A 25,840-nucleotide genomic window follows, 5' to 3' on the forward strand; every position below is an offset into this window, starting at 1 on the left:
CACTCTGTATATCATGTTACTGCACAATGGCATAATTCTGATGCCAGCACTTGGCATGATACATGATACACAACACTACTGGAAAATATATTTGCTTCTGCCATGCAGCTTCAATCAGAATACCAATTGGCTAAGAGCAAGTGTAACTAAATATAGCACTTTGAACGCAGTTTGACCCACCAATGTATTATAAGTACCAAATTCAGCTCTGCTCATGAATATGTTATAAAATAAGGATTTAATTTGGACATTGGAATTAAAAGTGTACCTGCAGCAGCAAATTAAATAGTTATCTTAAGTTATCCACTTAATAGTCATGTTAACACTCATTACTGAGTGAAAATAGTAGTTGCTGCATGTGTGTTGTCCTCAGAGCTGTCAGGCTTTACCCGGCCTTATTAAATGATCAGCTACTCTGTGTATTGTCACAGCCTGGTGAGCTTTGGCAGCACCAGCTATGAGCACTGATGCCAAAAAGCGACTTATCTTGATGGATGGGTTCATTATCACCTTCTAATTACAGGTGGATATTCAGGTGTATTCATTACCTGCTCTGAACAGGGTTTTGTTTGTTTATGTGGGAGAGTGTGGGTGAGTCTGGGGGTTACTGTTACACCAGCTGAACTGCAGGGGGTCAGCTGATGTGTTGGGGGTGTCCAGGGGTTTTTGTTTCAGCTCGGCTGTTGTCTATTTGCAATATTCATGAGTGCTGTGGGGATCAGTGTGCTGTGCAGCGCTCAGACCGTCTCTCCCTCTCTAACTGCCTTCTTCATTTCATCAAACACTATGACAAGCGTTAATGTACTATGTAGTGGCTTATTTAATATATAAATAATCCACTGAGAAGCAAAGCAGCCTTCTTTGTCTACTAGAAAAACCAGAGAACAAACTGGGCAGGTGAAATTAGATATAATACGATAACCAAACTACTACTACTACTACTACTAATAATAATAATGATAATAATGATAATAATGATGATGATAATAATAATGATAATAATAATAATAATAATAATAATAATAATAATAATAATAATAATAATAATAATAATAATAACAATAATAATAATAATGTGCACTACCTAAACAAAAGTAAACAATTCAAAATAGATGTACATTTTGGCTCCTACAGTGCATCTAGGCTCTGACCACTATAGACTAATATATATGCTCTATATGTACTATACATAAACATACTATACAATTTGTGCATCATGACTGAAGACACGCTAATCCCACTGTTGATCTCATGATTCATTTAAAGATACTTGAGCTCATTCAGTTGGGGCACCAACTCACTCCCCACTTGGGAGGCAGAAATTCGTTATTTTCTGTCAGAGAATCATGGTGTGGCTGTGCTGACTCATATCCCAGTTGCATCATATTTGACTGCAAATTTCAGTATATGTTGAAGGACATGGTCTAGCCAGTCATATCATCTGGTAACAAGAGAGAAGCAATTATGTCCTGAAATTGGACACATTCCTCACCTTGAGATCCTGCCCATTAAAGTTAAAAACAGAATTGACAAGGGACATCCCTGGTCAAGCCTCAGACTGACTGAAAATATGTTCACTTTGGTGAACCCCTGCACTCTATGTAAATAGCCCCTCTTTTAACCCAGCAAGAGTGAAGAAACAGTTCACTGTTCCACGACCAAGATAGACATCTACATTGCTTCTCCTGGATATGAGGTTTGCCTATCATTCTGAGTCCTTTCCAGCTTGCTATCCTAGTTTACACTGGGAGGCTTAGCAGTGTAATACCCCAATAATTGGAGAAGACCCTGCAGCCCCCCTTCTTTAAAATGGATACCACCACTTCTGTCGTCCATTCTGCAGGCACTGTGCCCAAACTTCATGCAACATTGAAGGGCCTTCTGCATCTCAAAGTTAATCTCATAAACATACCATAAACACCACTATAGAGAATGATTTGGTTGAGTTTTAGGAGTACTTCAAAGGGCTCTTTTCACTGTTCCACAACATCACAATTCTCCCCTGCTGAACACATCCTGAGCCAAGCCCTGCTTTTCCCTCTACAGTCATCTGAGCATTTCTCAAACTGTCTTGAGGCATTGAAAGTTTCTCTCTCCATAGCCTACCTAAACCCACATCCAAGTTTTTGGATGGGTAAGCCACAACCATTCTGGCTTCCCAACGTTTGCCTGCTGCTTTAGCAGATCCCTGAGCCAGACATCCCCAAACAGCCCTTTTCTTCAGGTTAGTTGCTTAATTAAGTCCTAAGGTTGGAAGGTTGCAGTCAGGAGATACATCAACCTTCTGACAACAGTTACGAGCAGATGAATTTCCAGATCTCAGCCATTAAGTGTGGAAATATAATGATGGTTAATACTAAACAAATTAGAAACATATTAAACTGGATTTTTTTTCAAGACAACATGTGGCAGTATTGGTAGAAGCTTTTAAACAGTCACACCAAGGCCACAGGGGGAGCTTCGATTCTTTCGCCTTTAACAACTCCCACCAAGTGAAAAGTAATGGTGTGATTTTTTTATTTATTTATTTATTGATTTATTTTGCATTTCTATTTCCCTTGGGGCAATGATAACAACAGACCCATATATTTTTTAAATATAGGCCCATACCTCGTGTATTTGGTGGTGCAACAGCACAAAACATTCAGTAGATCCATTGTGATTGTATGCTAAACATTGCTTGTTTCCATTCAAAATGGCAAAATAATGCAAAACAGGGGAATACTGAATTTCCAGTCAGCATACCTTATCTGTGTGGTGGGTGATGTAACAGCACAAATGGTTTTTTGGGGCAAAACATCCACATTTCTGGGAATATGCTATGAAACATTGTTGATTTTAATTGTGCAACACAAATAATTTTGAGCCTTGGATCCACTTTACCTCTGGTGGTAGGCTGCAAAGCATCCCTGGTTTACATTCAAACACAGGAAAACATTGCATTTCTGACATTTCCATCTCGACAAACCCTTTGGATAGAGGTTGCATCACCCCTGCTTGTCACAGTGAAGTGCCCATTATCACAGGTTCTTATAATGCACATCTGGTTGTGATTTGTGTTGTTAGGGTCTTGGGGTATGGCATTTCTTCTGAGGTGGTGGAGAGCAAGATGATCGTCAGCCAACTTTGCATGCTGGCTTGTTGACTTGGTTGAAAGTGTGGGCAGTTGCCAGGCAAAACCTTTTGAGAGGCATTGGTTTCTAGTTCAGTAAGCCACAGTCCCTCTTAGAAACCAGCCATGAATAGCCCAAGCCCCTACCATCGACTTGACTCGGCAGAGGTCTTGGACACGTGTACCAGCATGTCAGAGAGATCAATCCCTCCAATATGCTCACTGTAGGCAGGAATGAGGTATGGCAATCTTTGTGATGGGCCTTATGTTCCACCGTTTGACAGCTGATAGAAGTATGATCCCACAGGCAATGCTCAGAAGGTTGACACGTTTGTTGTGAAGCCATTTCACTGTGATCACCTCTTCAGCAGACCTGTAATCACAAGTTCCATGTCCTGTCTAAATCAGCTCTTTGTCTGTAATCAAGGGAGCTTCACCGATGTGGCTTGGTTAGACAGAGCTGATAAAATTAACACCCAGGTTGTCACAGAAGACAACAGAAAGCCATGGCTGTGTTATAGTTTTGCATGGTGTTGTTCTCACTTAGGGCGACACTGAAGAATGTTGATGCCCCTTGGTAGGTCATGGATGATGCCAGATGACCAGGCCTGGCAGACCAATTTAAAACCCCACTTATCTGGCTTGTTTGCAATACATTGGTAGAGAGTGCCAGCTCTTGTGCTTTTATATGCTACCATGACCTCATCTATACCGCGCTTGTAAATGGATGGTCTCATCAGACATTGCTCATGAAGCATCTACAATAGGAGGTTGGATTTTGCAAAGTGGACTCTCATTGCACTGCTGATTACCATTTAAATGAGTAAACCAATGTACCAGCTGGAATCTCTTCCTTGGAAAGATATCTGCTATGATGTTGAAATGTGACTCATGGTTCCTGTAGTCCTCCAGGGATGGGAAGAAATCTTCAATCTGTTCAGGGTTTATCTTGATTGGATCCCCCAACTCTTGGGCAGAATACAGATCGGTATGATGAACAATGTGTTCAATCATATTATCATTGAAGGGCATTTTGAAGTACTGGAGGGGTGTCTGCATAACCTCAGGGGGTTAAAATCTTGAATTCCACAATGTCTTCATGTTACCAGATTCTCCTTGTTTGGGCCTTGTGGGGAACTTGGATCAGGGGTGTCACCTTCTGCTCTTCCCACAAGGCAAGTGTGTAGAGCTTGTTGAGACAACCTTTTCATCATCTGGGGATCATGCTTGTGTGGGGTAATAATAATCAGGATCACTGGTTTTGTCATCATCATGACTAATCAGAGTATTGAGGATCTTCCGGTACAAGGGCTTGGCCTTGCCCTATAAAATGATTTAGTGTCCATCTATTCTGTGTATGACAGAAAAAAAAGAAAAGATACAAACCACATACACTTACAATGTTAGTACTGTAAGTATAACAGCATATGTCAATTTGTTACAATGGAATTAGTTGTATTGCCATTACTAGTATCATTTCCATATATTTTTTGCTAGGTTTCTACTATATTTACTTTGAACACGTCTCATAAATGTACAAATATCATACTTATCACATTATGTCAGTATATTTGTGATGGAATAACTTTGAAAGTATCACATATCATTACAAAATTCCATTCAGTATTTTTAGGGACAGAATTTCTAGGTGCATTCAGGGGCTGGAGGAGGTCTGGAGGCTGCAGCGGCCGCAGTAATGCGGTCATTGTATCGGTCTGTCGTGGTGAAGAGAGAGCTGAGCCGAAAGGCGAAGCTCTCGATTTACCAGTCAATCTACATTCGTACCCTCACTTATCGTCATGTCTTTTAGTTTACTAGCATGGCTGATGAGTTGTATGTTGAGTTTTTAGGAAATACACTACTTGATAATAATGGTAATTAATCACTGGCGATTAATTATACACTCATAAATGGGTCACCCATTAACTAGAATAATGCAGAGTAAATAAAATGAAATGATAATTTAACAGGTGACAACGGGTAACAGAAAATGTGGAGACTGTCTAAAGTAAAATTATTAAGATTTCTGAACCATGGTGAATTTGTGGGACGGGTAGTTAATTTAGACTACAAAAAATTGCATTTCCTGCGAAAATACAGTGTGAATGCTGAGGGCTGAAGTGATTTCGGAAATCTGCTGAATGTACTGCCAGAAAAGCTGAAAAGCCAAAAAAGATGAAAAGGCTGAAAAACTTGAAAAGCTGAAAAACCTGAAAAGTTAAAGGCTGAAAGAGTTTAAAAATTTGAACATATTGATATCTAGGATAGGCAGAAAGATGAATATTTCAAAAAGCTGAAAAGGCAGAGGGCGGCTTTAGCTCAGCTGGTAGAGCAGGTCGACTAGTGATCGGAAGGTTGCTGGTTCAAATCCCGGCTCCGGGCAAGGCTGAGCTAGATGTCGAAGTGTCCTTGAGCAAGATACTGAACCCCACATTGCTCATCAGTAAGGGCCCTGTGATGAACTGGCGACTTGTCCAGGGAGTACCCTGCCCTCGCCCTGAGACAAGGCTGGGATTGGCTCCAGCAACAACATCCCGCGACCCCATGGAAAGGGATGAGCGGTTACGGATCATGACATGACATGAAAAGCTGAAGAGTAAGAGGGCTGAAAGAGCTTAAAAAGGCTGAAAAGTTAAAGGTTAAAAGAGCTGAAAAAGGTTAACATTTTATAGAGTTGAACATAAAACCATGTAAAAGGGTAGAAAAGCTGAAGACAGCTTAAAGAGTTGAAAAAGTAGAACATTTTAATTGCTGAACATGAAGTTGAAAGTTTGAAGGAGCTGAAAAGGCAGAAAAATGAATGCAAAGCTATACAGTATGAGGGCAGAAAGAGCTTAAAGGTGAAAAAAGGCTGAAAAGGCCAAAAGGTTGTAGAGTGCGATGGCAGAAAGAGCTTAAAAAGGTGAAAAAAGGCTGAAAAGGTGAAAAGGCAGAACCAAAGTTGAAAATGTCCCCATAAGAATGAATAGGAAAACACCTCCCAAACACCTGCGATTTTTTAAAAAAGTGTAATGGTTATTGCCCCACTATGATGAGTAACAGGAAACATTGCTGAACTTGGTCATGTCGTTTTTGTTTCAGGAGAGTGGAAAATGAAGGCACCAGAGCAAGAGACAAAAGAGGCTCTGCTCTCCTCCAGAAATTTAGGCTCACAATTAACATTGCGGCTTATGGGGGAGTTGCTGGAGTTACTGTCGCTCCAGGGCTTCAATTCTACATCTGAAATAAGAACATCAGCTGAAAGCAAACACGATTTCCTAAATTTCTATGCCTATATTGTCTATGTGGAGTAAAAGATTTGGGATCAAAATCAAGCCTAAGAGATTTTTTTTCTCCACTTTTTCCAGTTGCTCCCCACTCTAGGGATGATGTTACGCACTCTAGCTTAGCTCACACAATACACACCCATTATGAACTCAGAAGACAGGCCAAAAATCGTTCAAACTAAAACTGGATTTGAAGATTTTACCCTTTGCTTCAATGATTTTTTTTTTTTTTTTTTTGAAAAAGCTGGATTTCTGAACAAGTTGAAAAGTTAAAAAGCTGAAAAGTACAAGGCTGAAAGAGCTTAAAAACTGAACATTTCAATAGTTTATCAGTTTCTACAGCTAAACGTATGCTGAAGTTGTAGCAGAATGAAATTTGAAAAATTACCCATAAGGATGAATGGGAGGAATTTCACAGAAAAAACTGAATATTTCCAAAAGTGTGATAGACAGAAAAGAGAAAAATACACCCCATCATGTCCTTAAAAAGCTGAACTTTTTTTTTTTGTTGTTGGGTGAGAGTGAAGCATTAAGAAAAGAATACAAGCTTTGAGCCAAACTGCAATGCTGGCTTGAATTTGTGTTGAAAAGCAGCTGATGGAGTAAGAGGTGTTATGATGCAGTGAGAATGAATGAAATAACCTGAATCGGACTGAGAAATTCAATAAATCTCAATATATCGATGATTGGGGAGTTCCTGGCTTGAATGAATGAAAAGATAATTGTTAAATACAGTTAAAATGTTGGTAAATATACTGTGTGTGTTTGTGTGTGTTTGTATTAAACTCATTGATAAATCTGTCTCTCTGTGTTGGCCCAGTTGAGAGTTGTTTTAATATTAATTTCAGCTGACGATCACCTCACATTATCATGCTTCTCTGTCCAAAACAGTTACTGCTATCAATGAAATAGTGATATGGTAGAACTATGAGAGTCTTATGAGCAATTTGGGAAGTTTTTGTGTGTCTGTGGTCAAAAATGTTTCCTTTGGAGCAGTTTAGAAAAGTGGATGTGTTTGCCTGCCTCCAGATATTTTTCCTCTCAGTTTAATGGGACTTATTGCAGCAGTTGGTCAGTGCTCCTGTCAGTTAAATGCCCACCGAGCCAAAAGCTTTTGTCTGATTGCCTCCAGAGATCCACTGTAAACATGAGCATGAGTGTACCTACAAGCTGGTATTTTTATTTTCTGCTGGAGTGCGAGTTGAATACAAGATTTTCTGAATTTTTTTTTAGCTCATCTCCACTCTGTCAGTTGGCTCCTCCACTCTGGTTGTCAGCATTCCACCCCATACACACCAATACAAAAATCTCACAGTGGCTGAAAAGTTACCAATGTTTGAAATGCAACTGTGCAGAAAGTATGAATGCTGCAAAAAGGTTGAATTAGGGGAGAAAGTCCTAATCTTTGTGAACGTTTCACTGTTTGAATGGAGTTTCTATCTGGAAGTATGAATGCCTAGATGAGCTTTGAACATTTTTGAAAAAGTGTGACAATTGAGGATTTTTGAAGATTCCGTCGTCTGCTTGAATGTAAAAAAAAAAAAAAGCAGAAAAACGTCAAATGTCTCTGAAATTATTAATGATATCAATTAGAAAAATAGATGCAATGGATTTCCAATTGGGATGATTCTGTGTTTGAATGGAGTGAATCCACTGAAAAAATGCTAAAGGAGTTTAGAAAAAAACAAAAATCAAAGAATACTGCGAAACAAAGAATATATGCCTCCTGCATTCACAACCAATGAAGAATTTTAAAGAATTCTGGGGGGGATTTCCCTGTAACTGTGCGTTAACAGCAAACCCTTTCAAGCGCAGACAGCTGAAGAAATACTTCTTCATCCAAAAAAAAAAAAAAAAAAAAAAAATTGGTGATAGTCCTATATTTTGTTCTTTCCAGGAGCAGAAAAAAAGGAGATCTTTATCATCTTTTCCCTTGCGTTTCTTCCCTCCGCCTTGTTCTGCGCTGCGGAGCTGCAGTGGTGTCAGCCTGCCTGGGTCATTTGAAGGTCAGCAGCTTCGGAAGGGTTCATACAAAGTTCACTCGCATATATTAGGCAATTCAATCTTTCATTCTCTCTGGCAAAACTAGTTAGAAATGAGCTGCATCGGGGGACGGATAACCCATTCGTCATCGGAGAGGAGAGCTTGTGCTTTTACACGCCGTGCGTGATATTTTTGATTACGGAAAAGAAAGATCCGACAGTTCAGGCGGGCACTGCTTTCCCCGCTGTCGGTAGTTAGGACGGGGCGACTCAGAGAAAACCGGTCGGACTATTATTATCATTGTTATGGACTAGTCCCGTTCACACGTCCGTTGCAGCGAGTTGATAGGTCACGGTGCGAGAAAATGGCAAATGAGCATTCAGAAGACGCCGTGGAGTATTTTGGTCCGAAATAATTCATGATTCCGGTGCGGGACGAAGGAGAAGAAGGGGAGCGAAATCTGCCGTGCCAAGAGGAAGAAGAGGGCAAAGAAGAGGAGGGAGGAGGAGGAAGGGGAAAACAGCGGAGTTTGATGGAGTTGTGTGCGCTTATGCCGGTGATTTTTATCCATAACGCAAAAGACTAGTCGAACGACGCGCTGTCATCATGTTTGACTGCATGGACGTGCTGGCTGTGAGTCCCGGGCAGATGCTGGATTTCTACACGTCTAGCCCATCTTCCTGCATGCTGCAGGAGAAGGCTCTGAAAGCCTGCATCAGCGGACTGGCGCACAGAGAGTGGCAGCACCACCGGAGCGCACACTGTAGGTCCAACTTCTCATCATCTGTTATTATTGTTGCTGTTGTGGTTATTACCTCACTGCGAGTTGTGAGGGTGAGGGTGAGCTCGAAATGATGACGGGTCAGTGCAGGTCGCGTCACAAGTTGCCATAAAGGGCCACGAAATAATGATCAGATAATCAAAAGTCTCCTGTGCTCATTTTCAAATAAGACAAATTAGGGAGCAGTCCTTTAAAAGTAAAAGAAAATCCTGTTTTGCTAACAAATTAAATGATTACGTTTCCCGGTGCTTGTCATTAATTTTCGATGTCACGTTTAGCAGAAAACTCTACCGAACCGTCACCCAAACATTATATTTCGCTGCTCCCGTCCGCCCTAATAAATTTTCAGCAGTGGACGCAGCCGCGACCTGCTGATGTATGGCTTTTCTCAGATCAGTTCAGTTCAGAGAGCAGCAAGCTAGAGGAATGCAGAGAGTAAACACAGGCGGCGTTTCCACACCTCCTCACCGGCCGCACATGACAGGAGGAGCGGCCTGACGAGCCGCGACCTGCTCTCCTTGACACTGATTTAGATAAATGACCCCGCGGACCTTTCTACAAGATTAGCGTGCTGCTTCGGAACATGTCAACCTCTCGCGTTTGGAATTGGCCCAGTCTGATAGATTGACTGCTGCTAGTTTTTTTGTTTAGTTTTTTGTTTAGTTTTGTCGAGGATACTAAGTCGATGTTTTAATGACAGCTACATTCATTCACATTATAAATTAGTCCTCATATAGCACTCTAAAAAGTAAGACCACAAGACATTGAAGGGATTCATATGAGGATAAAATCATAATTATTTGAGAGCGAATTTTAAGGGCAGGGTGAAGAAATCTCAAATTATTAGAATGTTTAGATTATTCCTGTCAGAAAAATGGGTGGCACTCTTTTAGTAACCTTACATTTTGGGTAAAAGTGTATTATCTCTCTTGTAAATGATCTCATAAATTGATTAATTAACACATGATAAGGTTAGAGTTAATTAAACATTGGTTTATACTTATTTAACTGTTTACAAAAAACATTTATTAAGCTGTTATAAAGGTTTATAAACATCCGCTGCAACTAAACAAATAATGTTATGGATAAATCACACAGCATTTATTAACCATTTCCTAAATATTCTAAACATCAGTTGCAACTTCACCATAACCAACTATTAACTAAAGTTTAATTAACCATACGTTTGCCATTCAATGATTTTTATCAAGTGTAAGAAAGAAAGTGAAGGAAAAATCCATACAAGATCATAAAGTTCCACTAAAATGTATTGTAAGAAAATTATCCTTAGCTTCAGGGGATTTGGATCACTTTCACCCACTGACCATGTGCTCATAAGGCACTTGTCAGTGTTTGTTTTTCACTGTCACCCTGCTGCTGCTGCTCAGTGATTTATCCTCCTCTGATAATGACTAGCCTCTAGCTGTCATTCTTCAGCAAGTGTTTGCTCAAGGGCAGCCAGTCAAAAGAGGCTCTTATCAATGGAGGGAAAGTGCAAAAATGACAGCTGTGACCTTTAACCTGAGCTGTCTCTCACGCCGCTCTGCAGCAGGTCCGAGTTTGGTGAAGATAGCAATATCAGAGATTTTTCTGACAAATTACTTTCACATTTAACGTTTTTGTCCTTGAAATATAAAAATAAACCTGCTGTCACAAATTCACAGTAGGCAAGGTAGCATCTATAAACTACTGTCGCTGAGCAGCAATCAAAAACCCAAATATGTTAAATTTACATTTATGTGACAACGAAAGTTAGAAGATCGCCAGAGTTGGCCGTTTTATTGAACTTTTGTTAGAAAAATTATAAGAAATGAAGAATTAGCTTGATTGCTGCTCAGAAATTGATTAATCATCTAATCATTTTAGATTTTAAAGCTATAATAATAATAATAATAATAATAATAATAATAATAATAACAATAATAATAATAATGATAGTACAGCATTGAGCCGCATGTAATTTCAGATTTTATGGTAATCCTGATGGTAACATGTTTGTAAGCAAAAATGATATAAAGAGATGGGAAAGTTATTTCTTTAATCGAAAAGTTTGTTTTTACAGAAGCAAATTTTTGTAGCACATAAAATGTATTTGAACAGTGTGACATATTTTGACATTTTTGTGTACTCCCGCTACCATCAATTTCTGGGACACTCTTACGTACAGTTAGAGGCTCTCTGACAGCGCCATGGACACGACAGAGGTCATGAGTCCTCCAGCTTACCTGTCAACCAGTGTTTGACCAAAATTCACCTAAAATCCTACATTTTTTAATTAATATAAATTATTTTTTATTTTTCCTGCACTATTATTCCATCAAGTGTTTAACTAGTTGAACCTGTCATTTTAAATGACTCATATGATCTTAAACACTGCCCTTTCCTCACTAGTTGCAGGTGTCATGTAATTGATTTTATTTAGTTCAAGATGTTTAGGTTTTACAGTATCTTCTGTCATAACACAGTGTCAAAATCAGCAAATCTTCATTAATTAGGGATCACTCATTGTTTGTAACATCCATAATTAAATGTCAAGTAGAGGCTATGACATATTGCAAAACATAATTTAAAAATGTAATTAACCCTTTAATCTATTTTGTTTCACACAAACCAAAGTTAAATGATCAATTATCATAATCAAATCTCAAAATGTAACAAATAAGGCTTTATTGTGGACGGTTCTACTCCTTAAATAGACATCATGGGTAAAGTTTCATAAATGCGATTACAACAGTGTAAACAGTTGTTAAGTTGTTTGTTAAAGATGTGAACAAAGTTTAAAAAGCTGCTGCTATGGCTGCTCTTGAAAAGGACCATGGCCAGGATTTGAACAGTATTTGAGGTCAAGACTAAATCCATTCATGCATTCCTCATTCTCCCTTAGAAAATATATTTTATTCTTCCTTTTCTTGTATTCACATAAAGGTTAAACACTGCCTTCTGCATGCTTCCAGGAGGAAAACATATGTGGAGTAACACTTACTTATTTACTGGCCCAAATGTAGACAAAATGAAACATGTTGATTCTAAAAACATGGAAATTAGCCTATAAAATAAACACCATGAGTATGTCAAATACTAGGATGTAATGAGATTAGCGGCAACTCCTTTTAGGTTGTTGAAATAAAAATCCTTTAAAAATGCTGTGCACTTTTTGTCTTCATAAATACCACAGAAGCTGCGGGGCCAGTTTGATTAGATTTATTCCTTAATCAGTTTATTTCGGTTGTCTAGAATTACAAAAAAAAAATAAATAAATAAAAAAATGCCTTCAATTTAATGTAATGTTTGATGTACATTGCTCAACCAACTTAAAGTCATTTTTTGTAACTAGAAGAAGCATAATAAGGTACTTTGATTGCCGATGTAGTTATACAATCTGTGGCCATTAACACAAATTCTCACACTCGCCTTTTCAGACAGGACTAATGGAGCACTTAAAAGGACAAAATTCTGTTGATTTTCTTTTTACACGTTTGCACAACAGAAAAGCAGAGCTACTTTGGTCTTTTGTGCTGTTGGACAGGACACCCCTGGCCTTCCACTGTTTGGATAAGACACTTTTTAAATAAGACTTTGATTTGAGAAAGCCTCTCACAGGGTCCTTGAAATATTGGTTTATTAATTCACTTGTTCAGGATAATGGAAACCTCCTGGGTGTTAATTAGCTGCATTGATAACGAGCAGACCATTAATGCACTTCCTGTTCCAGTTTAGATGTTAATTAAGAATGATCAAGGACTGTCTTTACAGATAAAATGGGCTTTGCACTGCACATGAGACCCACTCCATATAAAGAAACAAATTATTTTCACATGAAGTCATTTTATCTCATCAAAACAAATTCAAAAGCTATCAGACAAATAAGTAGAAAATGTGACCATCTATAAAAAGCGCTGCTATTCTTGACTTGAGTGTGATGTTCTAGCATGATATCTGTTGCACAGCTGATGTGTGTTATTGGATAATTGGGGCCTTTTTGTCTTGGAGGCTGAAGCGCCTCTGATATGGACATGAAAGGCCATTAGCACAGCTTGCTCACCAAGCTAATTTAGTGGGCGTATGAAATGAAAGGTGGACGGGGGGATAAAAAGCGTGCAATGCTTGCAACAGTGAAATAAAAGGAGAGTAACTGATGCCAGGCTGTTTAATCATGATTCATCATTAAACAAGATTAGGACCATGTGAGGGTCCCATCAGGGTTACATTCATCTTGTCATACCGGCCTTTTAAGAAATATCAAATACTATGATTGCTAGAGACTGCTGCTCGACAATTGCCAGAGAGAAAAGCAACTTTCTATGTTTTATTTCTTAAAGATAACTGTTTCATAGAGTCACAGAGTTTAACTGTTTAACTCTCGAAAATGATTTTAATGTGGTTCCTTTAGAGAACCTGATTATTCTCATGATGGTTGAGATTGCTGTTTCAGAGACATAATAAGAAAACACTCTATTTTCTGACATGACAGCAAGCAGCAGTGTAATACTACATGGCAATTCAAAGTGCTTTGCATAGGACATAAGAGGCATTAGGGATATAAAAGAAAAAAGGGCAATATAAAAAGATAAGTAAATAGTAAATAGATTGAAAGACAATTTAAGTGGCTATTAATGAATAGTTTTTGTTAACAAATATAATTTCTTCAGTTAAGCTAATATTATTCCAAATAATATTATTCTTTACTTTCTTCAATATTGTCATTCTGTTTATACAGGAACCTCCACTTATGGATGTCCACATGTGGAGTTGTTAACAAAATCATCATGAATACTTATGCTTGATTTCATTTCTACTTGCATTATTATATAACATTACTGTGGTTTTGTAATAGTGCGTATAGATGACAAACAGGAGGGTTGGAGTTAAGTATTGTCATCTAATTAAGGCAGGCAAATCTGAAACAAAAAATGAAAGAGCAGACATACAGTTTTCCCAGGGTTTGTTTTAGATATGTGTTGTGTAGAAACATCATGCTGAAGACATTGAGCAGATATGACCCAGACAACTGAGAGGTCAGGTGGGTAAGGATGTAGCAGTTTGCAAGATCTGAGAGCTGAACTGATACATTCCATTGTCTAGGAGGAGTGTGGACAACTTGGTTGAAAATGTGCAGCAGTCTGAGAAACTTGTAATGACAAGCTTACAGAAAACAAACCTACTCAAGTGTCTACCTTTACATGTATTTGAAAGCTCACTCTATTTTTTGTGGCACACAAGACTGATTTTGAGTGATTTAAATTTACATTTAATTTGATTCAAAGAACTTAAAACTTGACCTTGTTTTTGCGCTTTAAGGAATCTTTAAGGAATTCCAGATAAATTTTATATATATATATATATATATATATATATATATATTGCCCTCTTTTCCAGAGTTAATTCTGTCATGTAATGATTATTTCTATTAACAACAACCCAAACCATTTTAAAGTCTTTACACCAAGTAGCATAGTGGCAAAACTAAACTAAACTGTAAATAATTTCAAATCATGAAAGTAAGACAGCCACATAGAATACTTAAAACATTTTGGACTTGACAAAATTGCACATTAACTTGAAGAATGTTAACATTTCTTTTAAGGTGATAAATTAAAGGCCTTTGCTCCCCAGTAAATGTGAAATGTGTAAAACTGACCACCAACATCTGACCTCAGCTGAAATATATTGTTTGTTTAATCACATTTTTTGCCACACCCATCACAGAGCTTCCAGTTTCAGTCCTTCTGGCCGTTCTCTAACAGAGCAGACACCAAAATCCAGTTATATCAAGTGCTGGCAGCAGCAGAATAAAATCATGCCACCGCTGTGCTTCTAAGGCCACGAATTCCTGTGGATTCAAAAGAAGCCTCTCGCATTCCAGCCACCTTATTTCTTTATTCTCTGCCCTTCCCTGAGATTTCTCTCCCGGCTTTTTCTCAGTTTCTCCAGTCACTTTTGATGAAAGCCTTGAAGTGGCCTGCATTTGTCATGTTTGGCCCTGCTGCCTGCTTCCCATCAATGTGTAGTCTGACCTCAGCGCTGCTGTCATCCAGGGGTTGCTGTGAGGTCACAGACTGGGTCAAAAGGAGAGGTTGGAGGAGGATTTTTTAATCACGTGACTGCATGGGAACCCTTAAAACCAAACTCTAGTTAACTTATTACACCCTGTCAGTACATACAGGCAGAAAAAAAATCTGAAATAAATTAGTAAAGTAATAAAGAAATTTAACAAAGAGTTTTTTGTTGGTTTTTTTTTCTGTCCAAAAAAAGATTTCTAAGCTCTGATTAAAGCAGGTCCTCACCTTTCCCCAACACCCCCCTCTTCCATTTCCCCACCTGACATGAAGTCAAGTGAGTGCTCCTCCTTGTTATTTTCTTTTCGTTCAGTGTTGGAAGCTCCTCTGAACATTCTTCTCCCTAAAACACTTTGGGGGGCAGCATAGTGCTGGTTCTAATTTGGTGTACTTTGGGTGAACTTTGACCATTTCCTCTGACTGAGCCTGCTGCATTTGAGCTATGCACTCTGTGGACCTGCAGAGAAAACCTGGAAAAACACTTCCAGACTTGTTTGAGCATCAGCTGAGTGGCAGAGGAAGAGGAGGAGGAGGAGGGGAGGAGGAACGGGCTGGATCCACCAACTGGTGGTAATATCCCACTTATCCTCCCGGTTTATGTACACCGCTCTACACCCAAACCACTACACCTTTCTCCTTGACACAAACAAAACACACAAATACCCAGGCGAGCTACAGGAAATGCCTGTTGCTTTCAATTACTTTTTTTTAAGAAATGAAAATTAAGTGTTTCTCCTTAATTTGTTTTCCCCTTTATATTATCTGCAGCAGACTACAGTTTTGTCCTAATATCCAAACTGGTATCATTGTGTTTAATTGGCTGTGTGCGGCAACAGATTTTGCTTCAGGTTGTGTGGATCATGTGGGGAGAGTTTTACATGTCACTGGTTTTCATTTCTTTAAGAGTTACCTTACATCCTGCCTCACACTGCTCTGTTTGGACTGAACCACTGTCAGTATTCAGCTTTTCTTCAGAAACATGAGGCAGACACACTTGTTTTTAACCTGTCTCATCAGATGACTATATGATGAGACAGGTTAAAAAAAACTCCATATTACTGTATCCATGTACTGTACCACAGTGTAGACAAATTTCCTGTGCAATGAGGGATTATTATCACTTTCATTTCTAGTACACTGTTATCTTAATACAGTACTGTAATGCCAAATGCACAGTGGGAGCAATCTGTTGCTGTAATTCTGGCCGTGAGTTGATCCCTTTACATGGAAACTACACTGTGAGAGTTGAGGCCCCCCTATGTGCAAAATGGAGCTGGTAAAAGACTCCAGCAGTCTCAGGTACAGAATTTAATGATGGTCAGAACCAAAGTGTGTAAACAAAAGTCCAGTTATAATGACAGGATAATGGTAATTTCTCTAAGAAGAAGGATATAATATATGAGATTTCTGCATAAAAATATCTAAAACCGAATAGAATTGTGTTATGTATGGCATGCTTGTTCATTTGTGTTACTCACTGGGAGTGTTTTGTCTCCCACAAACAGCCATCTGGATTTTGTACTTGTAAATTAGCTGTAAACTAGTTAATAACGGTGTGTGTCCCTGTGTGTTTGTGTGTGAAGATAAATCCATTTTTTAATCCCAAATCCTTCTGTTGGTAACCAGCACCGGATCAGAGCAGAATCTGACTGTGGACGCTTACTCCTCCAGAAGGTCTGACTTTACACCTAAGTCTCTCCTGCTTCTTGGCAATGAACATTTAAGCACTGGCTCTGACCACCACTCCCCTGTTAAGATATTTTAATTTATATATTTTTATATTTTTTATATATTTTATTTTATTCATTTAATTTATTTGTCCCACTTAATGAATATTGAAACTGTCAAGAATGGCACATGATTGACTTGATCTGATGAAGTCACACCAGTGCCTTTATCGAATCAAGACATGATAAGATTATCAGATCATGTCCTTGTGTTACCAGTCAAAACAAATTCTCCTTACAGAGCAATGTTTACTTATCGTTTCATCAGCTGGAAGTTTGGAGTTGATCCCTCATACTGACAGGGCAGATACTTAATAAAAGCCAGTATCAGCCCTGTATATTGGTGTGCTCCTGCTCTCAGCATGGCTCAGTCCTAGTGGACGGTCCAATCAGAGAAGCTGTTTTATTTGTTCTTTCCCCTCATTCTGGCTGCAGCCTACAGTGGGGAGTGTGAGCTTTCCTGTTTGACCCCAGTAGCAGGTTCAGCCAGAGGCTAAGTGTTCAGCAGTTGCAGCAGCCACAGATTTTTCACTGCCTGTTCTTAAGCCAGCGTCTCAGTGCACGCCTGTCTGTCACCAGCCTTTATTCGTCTAATGGAGTTTTCTGTGTATGTTAACATGCAGGGAAGTTGACTCAAAGTTTAATCAAGCAGAAAATGGAAAAAGGTTTCCCTGTACCTAATAGGGCCACACCACATATAACACAGTAGAGGTACCCATTAACCACCCCCTCCTTCCACCTTGTCCCACACACACAGTCTGAGGGGTGTAATGAATCTACGTTTATGCGTCCCATCTGTCTGCAGGTAGTCACAATGCCTTCCAGACGCAGCCACGTGTTTCAAATAGGTAGCAGGGCTGAATTGTTGGCATTGCCTCTCTTCAGTGTGGGACTACCCAGCCATCACAAATGCTCCCAAGCCATATCAGTTGCAAAAGTATTTTTCCTCTAGATGTAGGTTAAAGTGTGCCGCACCAGCCAAGGAAGGCTAATATAGGCTACATCGTTTTTGTGCTCCAGTAGTAATACATTCTCATCATCATCTCAGTGAAACACCTCATATTCCTTATTGCATGTTTGACACAGGACGAGCTGTGGTTTGACTGTGTGATTTCTCTGTAGAGATGGGAGAGAAAGATAAGCCACTTCCTATATTTAAGCAACCAAGCACACAATGACGATGAGATCAGAGATTTGGGATTTGGGTGTACATTTCTACAAACCAAAGATGCGTTGAAACTTTCTTTAGGTTCCATTTTATGTTGTGACAACACAGTGCTTATTATCTGGTTAGGATTAAAAAACAGCACCACAAAAACCACTTGGTTGGTGTCAGGAAAAAAAATGTTTTGGCTTAAAAAACTGGTTTGTGATCACAAACATGACTGGGATTAGTCAGTCAATTATTTCACACTTAAAAATGTATCTTTTTGTATAGAACGTATATACAAATATTTATGTTAGTATAAACATTAACATACAAAAAATTGCATTTGTTTCTGTGCGAACACAGTTAACGATAAGATAGTGATGATAATATCATCTGCATCTTTACATTAAAAGTTTGACATAAAAAATAAAAATGAGTATAAACATTAAAACCATACAATTAGAAGTCTCAAAAAACAATACATAAAATAAGACGCAACCAGCAGTAGAATTTATAATTAATTGCAGCTGACTTATTGTATTATTTGGAAGACCAGAAGGGGAAGAATTACAGATGTATAGCCTGCCAGCAAGTTATACAGGCATGTGCCTTAAAGTCGCAATTTGTAAGAGAAGTTGATTTTTGATGTTTCATTCCCAACTCATCAAATAATGGCACTCTGGGTTACCCAAATCATCAAAAATTAATTCTGAATATCTGAAATGCAGATAAAAAAAATTAAGAAAAATTATGCCAATCAGCCAAGTCGCATCCGTAGATGCAGCCAGACAGAGCAGAGTGTCATCACCATCACCATACAGTATGCCATGCCTTCAGCATCAACCAGGTCAAAACATTCCAACTTTACATCACATTGTACACTGGATATAAGTGTAGTGTGCATGTTTTGCTGGCAAATACCAGATCTAATGATGATTAGCCTCTCACTGAGGTAGTCTGCAAACTCCTCAGATTTTGATCCTATAAGCTCAATACTGTAGTTGGATGAGGGATTTAAAGATAATCTATCGTCTTGCATTGTGAATATTGGTGTCTGGTTTACAAATACGACATGATTTTCAAGTACCTTGTTGTAATTTTTCTGTTATTTTATGATGATTTTCTAGTTTTGTTTTTCACCACCTGCGTTCAGCAATTCTGCACTTGCTTTTTAGTTCTTGGGTTGGGTCATGATGTGCTCTGTTACTGGAAATATGACTAATGATATTGTCCCTAACAATGAATGATTTAACTGGTTAGAACTGAAATTTAATTTCTTGTTTCTTCTTTTAAAGAGAAAGTAAAGTACCAGAAAAATGGTACAACTCAGTACCAGTATGAAATCCCAGGTACCAGTATCAGAACCTGTATCAGTTCAACAATAGCACAGATGCACAAACCGGCATCTATGTTCACCCTGTCTCAACCAATCAGATGGCTCTGTGTATCAGACCACTGGCTCTCCTCCAATATGGTGTCTCACCATACATCTGCTTCATGTGCAAGCTGCTTCTGACTGCTTTTTGCCAGCAACAGAGGGAAACCATTCGGAGAATTTGGAGCATTGACATGACCTGACTCCAATGAAATCAAATGTCTGTCTGTCCTCATCAATAAAACCAGGTCGCACTGCAGTTGTATAAAGAAAGGAGAAATACCATGGTTGATTTCAGGCCTGTATGTGCTGCAGACTTCTTAAGTCCTGCCTCGGGCCACTGAATGCATAGCTACAAATTCAAATGGCAGAGAAAGTCACACAGGGTGAATGTAGCAGGAGATTAGATTAAACTGCCAGGGACTTCCATGCAAGGACAAGGGTACAGTAATTAGAAGAGCTTGTACCTTACTATCAGTAATTTAGTTTACTGTGATCAAGTATGGAAGAAAGCAATCTAATCAGGAGAGACTGTTCTCTAATTTCCATACAGATAGGTTATGTGCAGATGGACAGTGGTTTAGTCTCTGCATAGATTCAAAGTCTGATATATGTTTACTTCACTGTGCTTAGTCTGCAATAGATTCTTAACTGTAAATCTGAAAATCATGAGCACACCTGCCATAAAGTAGAATTTCTCATGCCTGCTTTCTGTGAGATTTGTTTTCACCAAAGCAACAAAAAAAATAAAAATGTAGCATAGTGTTTTTTTTGTTTTTTTTCCCTCATTAGCCTTTAACTAGATCTTTCATGTATCTTTGCAAGGAAGCTTTTGCTTGGTTTGTGGTCCAGCAACAGCACCCTCCTCCTGTTCCATCAGGTAAAATAGTAAACAATGCAAAAAAAACTGAACACTGAAACAGTGTTGGGAATGCAATAAATCCCAGGTGGAGAAACTGTATTTAACTTAAATTACTAACTATGTGTAGTTATGTTTTAAATACTGTTATGTATTTTTTGGCTATTTGATCTAAACAAAAATACAAAAAACATTTATTTCAACATTTAGAAAAAACTGTTTGAAAAAACTGAATGATAACCGGTCAGGCCAGTTATCGGTCTACTCATCATATTAAGTATCATATGCATAAAGACACATACCTACCACAGTTTTCATGCTATTTCCCTGTTCCCTGTCCCTGACAGATGGTGGCAACTACACAGAAAGAAATGTAGCAGTAGCTCCATGTCCTGCACTTTTTTTTTAGGTCAGCCACAAGGCACTCAAGAATCCTCTCCTTTGGTTTAGTCCTCGCCTTTCTGTGTGTCAGCTGCCACCTGGCAACCAACAACAGCTCAGCCGACTATCACCTGAACAACATCACATGCATCGTTTCCCTCTGAATTTGTTTCGGTCTTTGCAGACTTAACCTTGCTGACCACTGCTTTGTTTTGCAACCTGCTTGTGTTAACTGCAAGTATATCAAATGAGCCGTCCTTCATCATCTTTTAGTGGTGGCTTCTTTGGTTTTCCAGAGAATGCTATTTGTTCTTGATCTCTTTAACTACTTTAAACAGCTCGTCCTGCCAAGCAAACAGGCCCTCAATGGTTCATGCTGTGTTTCCAGCATTGGGGCCGGGGAGACACATTCAGCAGCTACTGCATTGACAATGCCCCAGGTTCAGTTTCAGGATGCTCCAACCGTGGGGACTTCCTCCACATTGACCAGGTGATAGACTGGATTACTGCCAATGGTCAGTAACCATCTTTGCAAGGGGAAAAGCTTGCCTCTGCTCTTCTCTGGCTTGCCTTAAGGCCCCCACACTCCGCCCAGACGTCCAACTGCCTTATCCAACCACTCTCCCGCCACTCCGTTGCCTTTTGTCTGACCTGCTGCACAGCTGCATACTAAACATGCAGCAAGGCATTACCAAACAAACACAGATCAATTCGTCCTGAATGGACATAACAACTAGTTGCGTGCCAGTAGGCTACTGCAAAGCATGAAAATGGTGAATGACGAAATGGAATGCATGGAAAAACAAAGCACACATAATATTCCGCCCTCCCACACACCGTGCTGATTCGCTAGGACACCGCCAATTAGAACGGCCATTCAGCTGGCACACAACCAATCAGAGAATCCAATGGCTCAGACATCCACCAACCTCGACAACGTCCACATGGCTCCGAAAGCGTCCAACGCAGCTGAACACACCAAACATATTTGTTCCTGACCTTGTCTGAGTCTTCCCAAACACTTCAGACATCCAACGGTTGGGCCGATGTGTTCCTGCCTTTAGGGCAGATGATTGCTCTGCAGGCCTTCTCTGTGGTTCCTGAAACTACTTCCGTAGATCTTCCATCTTCAATACTACGATGTAGCCTGATACAGGGACTATACCTAACTATATGTACGTTTTGGGGGGTTGTTTTTTTTTTTTTTAGAACTATCCTCTTTGTGACACCAAATAAGCAGTGGTTCACCATCAGCCACGTAAAACGGTTCCAAATCTAATCTACTCTAGATAGCCGAGAATACAAAAGAGTCTAAGCCCTTGCCCCTGGCCTGATTTACATCTTAAATGCCTAGTATTGCCAATGGGCAGCATAAGATTAAATACTTAAATGTTAATGTTGAACACAGTTTACCCTGAAACATTCACATTTATCTCCTGTTTACATTTCTACATTTTGGCAGAATGTTCTTCCAGCACATGTCTTACATTAACTTGAACAAATGTCAGCCTTGACAGTCATTAAACAGAAAATATGTACGGTTAAGCCAGCATCACCTTCATCAGGGATCCAGTGGATGGAGAAGTATCATTGGTTGGCAGGGATAACTGTCGGCCTTCGAAGAACTGCTTCGGGCCCCTACGATGTCTCCCCACACTCGCTCACATATCCTAAACATGTTGATGTATAATAGTTATGTTTATCATGTTTAACAGTTCTGTTAGCATGTTTGAACGTCAGTTTTCCAAGCATTTGGTCATAAAACTAAAGTACTGAACAAAGCAAAATGATATCCTAATAATGACATTTACAGACAAAATCAGACACCACCAGTTATTAAAACTGATTACAGGGGAACATGAGTTAATAAATGGTGTTAATCTAAACATATTCTCACTCCCAACAGCAGCTTGGTCAGTGCCCTTAAGCTTCAAACCATGACACTCTACCTATTCATCTAGCCTCAGTTACGCATGTGAAGGGCTCCATGGTCAAGTTAGCAATAATATGTTAGATGCCACATCCGGTTAGACATATTATGACTCATAAAATATGAGTCATAATATTAACGTTGTCAAATGCTTGCATTTTCTTTTGTTTCCTGGTTTTAATGTAAAGTTCCAGATGTCTAAATGAATTATTCAGTCATTTGAAAATAATAATCTTCTTTCATCTCTTATTTGCATTCCTGGCAGCCATTGAAACACAGAGCACCAGTTCAGAGGAGCTCGTCCCCAGCCCGCCATCTCCACCGCCCCCTCCCAGAGTCTACAAGCCCTGCTTCGTCTGCCAGGACAAGTCCTCTGGATATCACTATGGTGTCAGTGCTTGTGAGGGCTGCAAGGTAGGACTCAAATGCCTCCTTAGTTTTTCCTCTGTGACACTTAGACAAAGAGCCTTTTCACTCAGAATAATTATTAAATGCTAATGCAGATTTCACACAACTGGCTTCATTAAGCCCTTTTAATACTGTAGTACCCCTCTGAACAAAAAACAAACACCTGCTAACATCTGGCCTTTGATTTAATGTGAGTGTGTACAATAGGCATTTACTCCCACATCTAATGACTCTGCAGTAGTCATTGGTGTTTATTGGCTCCCACTCTGATGAAAACACAACATCTGGGTGGACTAGCTAATTATTGCCCCTTGTTGGGCACGATGATCTCTGTTCAATCAGCTTGAACATCATTAAACTCTAAATAATGGGGGCTTTTATTGTGAAGAAGCTATAGGAAATTAAACGTACTTGTCTCAAATGTTTTTACTTTTAGAAATTCCCACTTATAGCATCTGTTCCTTGTCATCCGCTAACACACTCTGCATGCACGTACAGATACAGTATATAATATAAATAATATTCAGTACTCATTGAATAGGCTCATGTGTATACTGTACCTTCTAAAAGCAGAACTAAACTGTGAGGTATTATAGGATATAAATGTAAATCAGCTGAAAACCACAAAGTAAATCTTTGCATTACTTAGTGGAAATAGTCATGGATTACAGTAATACCCTCTTGAGAACCACACATATATTCCTTCCAAGGTGATGGAGTTTTCTCCCATGCAGCCAGACTTTGGTGTGATGTCCTCTCTCCTCCCTGCCTCTGTAACTGATGAGGTGGTATGCCGGGAATCCTTTGGAGTTTCTGGCCCAGGGGGAGGTGGTAATCAGCTCACACACTAGACTCTAGGTAAAATCAAGCTTTCCAGTGACTCCCATGCTGTTTATGTGTGACTATAAGCCTCATTTTAAAGGTCTGTGATGACCTCTGACCTAGCTGCTCAGGCCTTTGTTAAAGGGAAACCTATACTGTAATAAATGATCAAATCAATCTGTGCTGCTCATAAATCAAATTGTGTAATATGTACACAACAGCTGAGTAGCGTCTCAATACACATTGATGAATGAGTGAAGAGTCAACATCACATAACTAATGAAAGATACAGACAGTAAACAAAGTGAAATCAGTCTCATCCCATCCATCCGCTCACTCTGCAGAGAGCTGACGTAAAAATTGTTCAATTCATAGCAGAATGGCCTTGTCTTTTGTAACCTCCTGACTCAAGAGGATTAAGCAAAGGATTATAGTTTTTTTTCCTGTGTTGCATTTCTGTCTCCATAGCAAAGCCATTGTTGACTGTGGTGCAAGGGGCAAGCCCCGTCTGTTGGATAGATGCAGCCAAGCATGCTGTATAGCTGTAGAGCCCTTTTCTGCCCAGTGAATGTGCCAATTAGAGCCACAAATAGACTTAAAGACAGAGTGTGTGTGTCTTATTGTAGCGATGTCAGTGCACATCTTAATGACAACACATGCAGGCACATACGCAGCTAAGACCAGTCCAAGTTCTGTACATAACCGTTTTACTAATAAGGATCTGTCCATGTTGATTTATTTCAGCTCTCACACACAGAACCATCTAATATCTGATGAGAATTCAAAACTAATGCAGACGTTTTACTAGAAATGGAACTAATCCAGCGTTATACCAGCAAACATTACATTTTATATATGTAGCTATCAGACACTGGACTCTACGGTCTTTGGTTCCACTGTGGGACATGGGAACTGGCAGGGGTCTATGCTAGCCAGGAAAAGACTTAGGATACACCTGTGAATTCTCGCTGTAAGCTCCTTTGGTAGAAACCATAAATAATAGAATGGAAAGCACCCAGAGACTAATTTCATGACTGCCTAGGACTTTTTCTCACAGAAGACATTTTTACATGTCAATGCTAACGTGTTCTCACTCCCAACAGGTCAAATACAGCAGCTTTGTGAGTTTTTTTAAGCTTCTAAATGGCTCTACCTACCCCTCAAGTGTCAGTTTTACATGTATGAACGGCTCAGCAGTCAAGTTTGCAATGAATCACGGATCATAACCTTCGAACAAATCATTTTTTTTACTTTTGGTTACACATGGGACATGAGCCACAGTTTCCAGAGGGGAAAATTCACTGTATGACCCATCCATTCATGAACCCTGACCACCCTCTGACTTAAACTTGTCTCACTCTTTAAAGCACTGTGCAAGAGGGACACTTCATGAAATGATGACAGAGAGAAATCTATAGGGTCAAACTTAAAAGCTTAGAGCCACTGACCAGGCTGTGGTGTTGGACATGTTGGAAGTGGTCAAAGCACAGATGTAAATAATAAACTGAGTGATGAATGAATTCCAATTAACTGCTTTGGTGTCAGGCTCCTGTTACTGTTCATGCTGGCTTAATTCTTGCTTTTCCCAAAATGAAGAATAAAAATGTCAAAATGACAAAGTCAGTATGTATTTTCTCACCGCCTTTACTTCATTTTATGGTGTTACTATTTTCTTCTAGCCTAATCAATGATTTAATTATAGTCTTTATTTTTTAAATAGCATTTTTGCAAAACTATAAAAACAACAGGAAGCAGTAAATCCCTATGAGAAGCTTGAATCAGAGAATGTTTGGCATTTTTTGATTGCAAAGGACAGTTGATTGCTTGTTAAAATGGTTGTTTATTATTCTTCTCAGTTACCCAGGAACAGACCAAAGTCAACAGCAACGTGAAAAAACAGCATTAATGCAGTAGGTAGTGGTGGCACCTTTGCCCGTATTTGGTTCCAGCAGGACTAAGTTAGTGTTGGCCATCCCTGGCAGATTTGCTG

General features: G+C 39.3%; 1 protein-coding gene across 3 annotated transcripts in view; it reads left to right on the plus strand.

The window, feature by feature from the left end:
- LOC119017139 (retinoic acid receptor beta-like) overlaps window positions 1-25,840 on the plus strand; it is a 246,919-nt gene that overhangs the window by 79,489 nt on the left and 141,590 nt on the right. For 2 of the 3 annotated variants that reach the window (XM_037093590.1, XM_037093591.1), the window contains exons 1-2: window positions 8,312-9,124; window positions 22,886-23,034. In XM_037093590.1, coding sequence (XP_036949485.1) covers window positions 8,968-9,124; window positions 22,886-23,034 — 306 coding nt within the window. In that variant the 5' untranslated portion in view covers window positions 8,312-8,967. Of the gene's footprint in view, window positions 1-8,311; window positions 9,125-22,885; window positions 23,035-25,840 lie in introns of those variants that run through there. The other variant, XM_037093589.1, reaches the window with a different exon arrangement.

This window comes from Acanthopagrus latus, chromosome 3 (assembly GCF_904848185.1).
Source record: "Acanthopagrus latus isolate v.2019 chromosome 3, fAcaLat1.1, whole genome shotgun sequence".
NCBI classification, from domain to species: Eukaryota; Metazoa; Chordata; class Actinopteri; order Spariformes; family Sparidae; genus Acanthopagrus; species Acanthopagrus latus.